This window comes from Gymnogyps californianus, chromosome Z (assembly GCF_018139145.2).
Source record: "Gymnogyps californianus isolate 813 chromosome Z, ASM1813914v2, whole genome shotgun sequence".
Taxonomy (NCBI): Eukaryota; Metazoa; Chordata; class Aves; order Accipitriformes; family Cathartidae; genus Gymnogyps; species Gymnogyps californianus.
In genome coordinates, this window is record NC_059500.1 from 15977811 (window position 1) to 15986639 (window position 8829).

The 8829-nt window shown below is 53.0% G+C and overlaps 1 protein-coding gene across 1 annotated transcript in view; it reads right to left on the minus strand.

Annotated features, from left to right (window-relative positions):
* TDRD7 (tudor domain containing 7) overlaps window positions 1–8476 on the minus strand; it is a 47214-nt gene extending 38738 nt beyond the window's left edge. Inside the window, exons 1-2 of the mRNA XM_050913515.1 lie at window positions 8327–8476; window positions 4501–4724 (exon numbers count right to left, since the gene is read on the minus strand). Of these exons, the coding sequence (XP_050769472.1) occupies window positions 4501–4707 (207 nt within the window). The 5' untranslated portion in view covers window positions 4708–4724; window positions 8327–8476. The remainder of the gene's footprint in view (window positions 1–4500; window positions 4725–8326) is intronic.
* Between the last annotated feature and the right edge of the window lie 353 nt (window positions 8477–8829).

The window sequence follows — 8829 nt, forward strand, 5'->3', positions numbered from 1 at the left end:
ATTTTCCCTCGTCATCCTTCTGCTGATGATGTACCTGTAGAAACCTTTCTTGCTGCCCTTCGTGTCCCTTGCCAGAATCAGCTCCATATGGGTTTTAGCTTTCCTAAGCCCATCCCTGCGTGTGTGGACAGTGTCTCTATATTCCTGCCACCTCACCCCATTCTGCTTCTGCCTCTTGTGTGCCTGCTTTTAACGGTTAGGTCAGGAGCTCCTTGTTCATCCATGTGTGCCTCCTGCAACCTTGCTTTTAAAAGAGTCACTTAAATAAGAGAGAAACTTTGTCATGCAGTGGACAGTACCAGACTGAGTCTTAACTCACCTTTGTGAAAGGTGAACCCAAAATCCTTAACTCTTCACCCTTTCACAGATGTCTCTGCAACAACCTGTGCTCCACGGTTTGAGCATGGGTTTCATAAGGCTTTAGTGAAATGAAACACAACAAAGCATTGTAGTTCTTCACTTGCTGTACCTTCTTTCTTCTAGTTTTTCTGTCGTTCCTGTATCTTCTCCTGTTGTCTGTACAGTTCACCACCTATTTTAAAGACTTTCTTTGGAAGGATGCTCTCAGAACTGGCAGTGCTTCGGGAGCTGTCCTGAAGGTGATGGCACTCTGTCTTGGTTTTCAAGTTGTTGAACTCACCAATAATAAATGCCGTCTTTCTTAAGCCCATGCACGCTTGTTTGGGCAGCGTCTCTGTAGTCCTCCCAGGTCGCTTCTCCCTGCTTCCACCTCATGCATGCTTCTTTTTTATGGTTGACTTTTGTCAGGAGCTCCTTGTTCCTCCATGCCTGCCTCCTGCCACCTTTGCTTTTTTCCCCCCGCTTGCTGGCGTGGACCATTCTTGAAATTGGAGGAGGCAATCCTTAAAAATCCACTACCTCTCCTGGACCGCTCTTCTCTCCAGGACTGCATCCCACGGGAGTCTTGCCAGCAGATTCCTCAGCAGGCCAAAGTCCGCTCTCCTGAAGTCCTCCCTTGTTGATACTGCTATTTGCTTTATTCCCCTCCTTTCAGGCTCCCAACCACCACCACCATCTCGTGGTCACTGCAGCCAGGGCTGTCCCCAGCCTTTACATCCCCAACCAGTTCTTCCTTGTTTGTAAGAAGCGGGTCCAGCAAAGCATCTCCTCCCATCAGCTCATCACTTGTGTCAGGAAGGCATCATCAGCACACCCCAGAAGCCTCCTGCATTGCTCACGCTTGGCTGTCTGTCCCTCCAGCAGGTGTGGCACTGGCTCAAGTCCTCCATGAGGACCAGGGCCTGCAAACGTGAGGCTTCTTGCACTTGCTGGAAGAAGGCATCGCCTGCTTCATCTACTACTTCTTCCCAATCAGGGCGTTTCTAACAGACGGCCACCGTAACGTCGCCCGTACACTGGTCTCTCCGCTACCCAGAACTCATAAGCTCTCCCTGTCTCATCATCCCTCCCAAGGCAGAGCTCCAAGCGTCCCCGCTGCTCTCACATGGGAGGGGCTCACAGAAACTCCCCCTCCTCGCCGTTCCAGCCCGTCATTCCTCAGCAGCCCGTGTCCATCCACCGCAGCACGCCAGTTGTGTGAGCTCTCGCAACTGCTCTCCATGACCCCAACGAGATTGCAGCCCTGAACGGCACGCAGATCTCCCCACTTTCTCCTGGAAGAGAAAGCCCATGGAAAGTCTCCTGGAAGACTGCCCATGCTGTGGGCAGTCATGTACAGGCACTTCAGAGAAGTGCCCAGCTGTGCCCATTTCCAGAGAAGGGTACCAGAGCTTTCCTCATACTCCTGGCTAACAGGCATTTCCCTGTTTACGTGGGTACACGCAGGATGGACCACCTTCAGCCCTGCTCTGTTCTCAAGCTCTCAACATAAAAGATATTTGTTCGTACACAGTTTATCATACTTTCATAAATGCACGATTTCACATCTTTGGTACCCTTCAGGTTTTTCCTGTCACTAATGTCCCAAGTTGTTTTCAGCATTTTCTTCCCTTGTTTTCACATCACAGGGACTTGAAGTTTGACATAAATGATTGTTTGAGTCAGAAAGAATTCAGATATCAAAAGAGATGGGGGGGGATGAATTCACTTGCAGCACAGCAAAGCAGTCTTCAAATTCCTCGTTTTGGAGGGGCCTAGTTATCCGAGCAGAAGTCAAAGCTTCCTTAGAGGAAGGTGCAACCATACGCTGCTTCTAACTGAACACGAAGCGAAGCGAAGCAAAGCAGGGTTCCTTGAAATGACACAACCACCTGTTGCAGGTGCACAGTATTTCCATTTGAGTCCCCTTGCAGTGTTGTCTGTATACTGAATTTAATCCTCGTCCTGTGTGGAAACTGGAGAACGCACCTATCGCGTGAAGGAACGATTGTCAGCGTTCATCTTGCCGATATTCAGGAACGCTAAATTAGCGTTCAGTAGTAAGAGCAACGGGGGACAATTTACGTCATTGCCTTTCCAACACAGACTGGTTAGTCTGTTCAGCATCAGTTACCCAGGCAATATTCATCTCACATAAACCCTTCGATTTAAGGAGCATGTAACATGTACCACTCTGAGATCAATTCGTATTATTTGCTCTTGCAGCAGGCTTGTGTGGACTCTGAGCTACGGCCTCAGCTTATAATGGAGCTCACATATTCTGGAGAGACGTGAACAAAGAGCAAAGCGTTATACCCAAGTCCTGATACAGCCCAGGTCCTGTATCAGGAAAAGCACGCGGGAGCCGTCCCAGGTAGTTACCAGCCCACGCCAGTGCATAACCACACTTGCCACCCTCCGCTCAGCGCCTGCCCAGGGGACACTCTGGACGGCGGCAACAGGAGGGTCATAAAACAGCAACGTGGGCTCACGCTTTGCATCTCTCCTGCCTCCCAGGTGTTCGCAGGGTGCTTCCTCTCAGCTGCTTCTGTCATGCAGAGCCTAGTCGGCACTCCTAAACCAGAGTCCTGCTCAACTACCTCAAGACTCCTGGTTAGTAGCTTTCTCCTTTTCCACCTCCTAAAGCCACATTTCACTCTCTCCTTACAGCTGCCACAGAGAAGGCACCACCTCTAGCGCTATCCAAGAGTCCACAAGGCTCTCGGCACACATCGTATTAGAGGATAAGCAAGGCTCTCAAGGGAATGGGAGGATACCAGATTACTCCCTGCAAGGCCCTAGCTAGAAACAGATGGCTATCTGCCAGAGCCACCATGAGGAAGCGTTAAATTGCAGCATCACAAATGTTCCCAGAGGTACCTGCACTCACATCACTCACGCACCTGCAGCTGATGCGGCCTTGGAGCAAGCGAAAAAGAACCCCAAACTTGGATGCCTGCTGCAAAAGGGCAAATTCGGACAGTCGTAAAAATGCAGCAAGCCAATCTCTTGCTTAAAACCAGCCACATTTCCAGACATCACCACAAAACTCAGGACACCTCTCGTCACACTCTCCACAGCTAACCACGAAGACCTAGTTCTGAGTTCCCAGATGCCAACCTGATCCACCTGAGCCAACAAGGGAGCTCAGCCTCAAGCGCTGTCTCTCCAGACCTGCTGTGACAGCCATACATCGTGCCAAACATCTGCTAGCCTTCTCCTCTCCCACAGTCTACATAGACTTCAGGAACCCAGACAGGGCTCCAGCGAGGGAGAGGCTTCACGCTCTCCACTCAAACACATCATCTACAAGTCACGCAGCTACACCAACCATCCAGAGAATGCCTTCTGGCTCAAAACCAGGAACTCCGCGCTATCGCACAAGGAGGCTTGTGGTCCTGGCAAGCTGCTTCCAAGCTGGCAGCCACCACGACACACAGCCCAGCGCAGCAAGGCCGAGGAATAAGGGAAAACTCTCCCACCACACTAATATTCTCTGCCGAGCTCTGCCCCACCTTCTCCTTGACCTCTGCGCTGACTCCTTGTCCCCTGCACACTTGCTAAGCTCAGGCACTGCAACTCTTGCAGCAAGGCACCTCACTTGCATGGGCTCTTCCTCACCTTGGCAAGTCTTCACAGTCCTGCGGCACTGCAACTCATGACAAACAAGAGTGCTAAGCCTAAAGCGAGCAAAGCCACAGCACTCACAACAGTTTCGCTGTAGGAAGACGACGACGCTAAACCCCACCCCGAAGAGATGACTGACACACACACACACACACGCACGACTTAACCTTCTTTACGGTCCCAGGACAACCCAACAATATCTTTTCCACCCTTCCACCCTGAGCGACAAATGCTGGGACAGGGACCAGAGGTCCACAGCCACACAAACTGTCTTGCCAGCCAGAACTCCCATTTCCAGGAAAATGCCTGCAACCTTCCACCTTCGGCAAACACAGCTTCCCGGTCTGCATGCAGAGGCAGGAAAACAAGGGGCACTTGGTCTATGCCACAGCTTCCACTTCTCCCGGCATTAGTGCACCACACGCATGCTACAGTACTTTTCTCAGAAGGCCATGGGACAGGCAGAGGTAAAGTTAGGAACCATGCACACTTTACAAACACAAAAGCCATTTCTGAACTGTGACTGATTCTTACCTCTCCCATTTTGTTCCCTTCCATTCTGACCACTCCTGGGATGCTCTCCAAGTAGTCTTCCAGTGTGCCATGTCCTAGGTGCCTGAAGGGAATCCACTCGCCCGTCAGGGATTTGTATTCACCCTGAAGCTCTGACAAAGGTATGCCATTTTTGAAGGGATGAAGAACAGCTCGCAGTGTTTTTGCAATAAGTTCAGGCTCCTGCATCTTCACCTGTACCCGCTCTGCCCCAAGAGAAAAAAAAAAAAAAAAAAAAAGGCATTTTTACAGACACAGGCTAAAAATACCAGCTTTTACTAGTCAACCTCCCTCCCCAAACAACCAAGGATTCAGCGGCTCAGTGGCTCATCTTTGGAGACTTTGATCCTTCTGGGCACACTTGTAGGGGCCTGGTCCTGCCAGCCAAGCACAGGGTGGTAGGAAACGCGCGGGGCATGATGTTGTCGAAAAAAGCAGCTGAAGCAGCACAGCAGCCCTGTGCACGGCCTGGCCCTGCCAGCCAAGCACCACAGACCACGTGGCCAGTAGAGGGGCACGGCTGCCAGGCAACTGGCCCACCTCACTGCCTGCAGGGCCAGGACTTCCACCAGGAGCGGGGCAGGGACCCGCCGCCCCCCACCTTGGCACCCACTGCTCCCTCCCCTCGTGCCCCACGGTGATGCCGGGTAGCTCACGGCCGCTCCTCCCTCACGCAACCCACATCCCCGCACCAATGCCCACGGGGCGCCGTGTCAGCTCCGCCACGGAAACCGCATGCACCCGGGTCATGCCACGTCTTACCCACAGGCGCACGACACCTCGACTCCACAGAAGCCTCTTCACAGAGAAAACCCAACAGAAGGGAAACGCGCTCCCTGCGAGCCAGGGGCTGCACACAGCAGGAGCGCCACAGAGCCAGCGCCAACACCGCCCCGTCTCACTGACGGGCGACCGCCCCGGCCGGAGAAACACGTGCCCGCCACTGCAGCGGCGCTGGTAAAGGTGCGAGCAGTCCGATGCTTCAGCACCGACAGCACCTGCCCCGGCGCCACAGGCTGCTAGAGCGCTGGTGGGACGCTTCAGCAGAAGACCTACCTGCCAGCAAGGGCTCCCGCCCGGGAAGGCTGGGCAGCACAGCAGGCAGTTTCAAAGCGGGCGCCAGAGCTACCTAAAGCCCTCCCGCCCCCCTCAGCTCACAGCCGTGAGCACACTCAGGGCTCCTCCAGGGCCACCACCTACACTCATGAAACGCCGGGGAGCTCCAGGCACAAGGGCCGGCGGGCAGGCTCTGCGCTCCTGGCCAGGCGTTCTTCTCACAGGCGCTCCCTCGCCGCAGGGGCAGTCTCGCCAGAGAAACCACCCTGCCACAATCGATCGTGGACCGAAGCCGGACGGAGCTCTCGCACAACCCACGACCAACTCTGCTCTCAAAGCGTCGGCTGCACGCAGGGTCGAGTCCTAACACTGAGCACGCTTGTGTGCGTGAAACACCTCATCTTCAGCCCCCAGCAACTAACGTGCAACACGAGCAGACTCAGTGGTTCAGGAGAAGGCGACCTCACTCTCCTCAAGCCTCTCTAGCTCAAGACACAGCAGGAGAGTCCCTCACCTCCAAGCACACGAAGGCGACCAACTGCCGCTCGCGTCCCTGCACGGTGCCCTCTCCAAGTGGCGGCAGCACCAGGCAGCTGCCTGCAACCGTAGTACCGCTATGCGGGATGCCACGTAAAGTTTGTCTGTGCGGCTCTCTGCAGAAGCAGCCCCTCTCCTCTCACTACTTCCCTTTTTTAGGGGAAGTCACGCTGGGCAACGCACCAAGTCCAAAAGGAAGAGAAATCCCAACCCTCAGCACATTTCAGATGCCGTGCCACACGTTTCAGTCTACGCACAGACACTAACACTGTCTCTACCTTCCTGCACCCAAGTTCACGACGGCCCAGGTGAACAAGGGCAAGCAGGCGCAGCATTAAGTCCTATTCTTCACTGTTCCTTGAACAGTTTTACTTTATGCACACACAGCACTTTACTAACCTGACTGTGTCTCTGTATGTACGCGTATATTTACACACAGGTACACCCACATACCTACACCTATACAGACAGCACTGCATATACATGTCTTTACACACTGATGGTTCAACACACTGCTAGACAGAAGTGCTTCGGCAGGAACAATCACAGAAATTTCAGCATAACTAGTTCTACAAAAAACTTCCATTCATGTCTTCGGGGGGGTGGGGGGGGCAGGCTATCATTGAAATCAGCTCAGCCACTGTCTCTCTGACAGGCTGGAAATCCTCACAGCATTCAACAAAGACCGTGCCTGTATGCAATCCAGCTCACAGGCACAAAGGTACTCCAGCTCCTTACCCCAGCAATTCCTGCCCTTGCTGGTCCAGTGCGTTTCACTCACTGATCCTGGAACAACCTCTACCACACCTACCTTCACAGCACCCCCTGCTCAACTACGGGCCACAGTATTACTGCGCCCAGGAGGAGCAGCACACTTTGAACACATGCTCTTGTGCACCTGCAGATAGCAATGGGCAGCAGCCACACGGGGCATTTGGATCCTTCCCTCATCTTTTTAGAGACTTAGCAGCTGGTGAACAGAGCCTCACAGGATACCCCCCCAAAGAGTGAGAGGAAGGGGTGGTCACCTGCCAGAAGGAAAATATCCAGGAAGTTCCTATCTCCTTTGGACCCACTCAGTGTCTTGGGGACGTCATGTGCCGGACAAATGCATAGGTAGTTTAAAGTTTCGATCGTATAAAATAACCGAACACCCAAACATTGACAAGTACACCAAAAAATGCAGTTTTGTCTGCAATTCTGTTCCAAGTCACATACGTACAAAAGACATAGAAAAGTCAATGAGAAGCATTTCTGGGGCCTTTTTCTCTACTCTTTCTTTTAAATAATATACCCAAATTCTTATTTTGTTACTATGGCTCTTGAAAGTCCTCTTACTTGAACTACCTGAATTTAACTTACTGCTCAGGAAAAATTAACGCAATATCCATTACAGCTGGGCAAAGAGTGACAATGAAGAAAACTTACAATAACCTAGGAAGGCAGTTTCAAAAGTTGATTCAAAAGAGGAAACTTCAATAAAAAGAGAAAGGGGGCAGGGACGTGGGGGGACGACATCAAGCCACCATCAGACAACTCTGCAGTACACCAATACTAAAGAACTGAGTTAGATCAGAAATAGCAAACAGGATACCATAAAATTTCCCCTCCTAAATTACATTATGAGGAGCAGTCACGAGCACAATTCATTTAGGGTACAAAGGTTAAACTCAGAGCAGTCTTCAACTTACACCTGAACAACGTTCCCATTCCTACTGCTAACAGTAATGCAGGAGACTTGCAATGCAGTAATGGTGACAATAAGTAACACACTGATACATTAGCAGAAAACCACATAGCTCAGAGCAGCTTCTGAAGCTTTTTTAAAATTCTTTTTGTGGTCAGCTGCTGTAAGGTTAGGTCAATCAACAGTTATGACATTCACCCAGCAGCTCACTGCCTGCAGAGGGGAGGACACGTCACTGGAAACACAGCCCGAGGAGCCTCTATCAGTAAGTCAGGGCACATCATTCAAACCAGTCTTCTCCAGCATCTGAACAGAAACTTTTTTCGGTATGCTTAAAACAGATGACCAGCCTCCAGTTGCCAAACAGTCCCCATGCTGCAGATTATTGCTCAGGCTAACAAAAAAAGGAAGTGATGATAGTTTTCCTGCTGAGAAGGATGAACTGCCTAATAGCCATACTTTTAAAAGACTACAAACACAACCCTGTAGAACACAAGTCTCCTCTGAAGGCACAAAGTAGTCACTAACCCGCTGAAGTCGGGATACTTTCTCCGTCACAACAGAGCCACTGAGGAGAAGCAGCCTCCCGCTGACAGCCAGAACCTGGCCCTCGGCACTGCCTCTCTGCCCAGCCCGGGAAGTCTTACGCCCGGCGGGGCTCCGCTGTTTCCTTACCACCACCTCAACCCAGGGGCTTTCAGACACCAGCCAAAGCCTCTTCCCCAGTCGCTGCCGCTGCCGCTGCCGCTGCCGCCGCCGCCGCCGCGGGCTGGGCCGGGCCGGGCCGGGCCGAACGCCACCGCCTCCCTATGAGAGGACGGCGCGGCAACGGTGCCCGCTCCGCTCGCGCCGAGCGAGCGGCCGCGCGGCCCCACCCAGCACCGCCCGCTCCCGCCCAACCGCCGCCAACTGCGCCGCACCTCCCCCCTCCGCCCTGGGGCGCCCCGGGCGCATGCGCCAGGCCTCCTTGCCACCGCCTTTGCCCCGCCCGAGCCAGCCCGAGGCGCATGCGCGCCAGCCGCCTCCTCCCG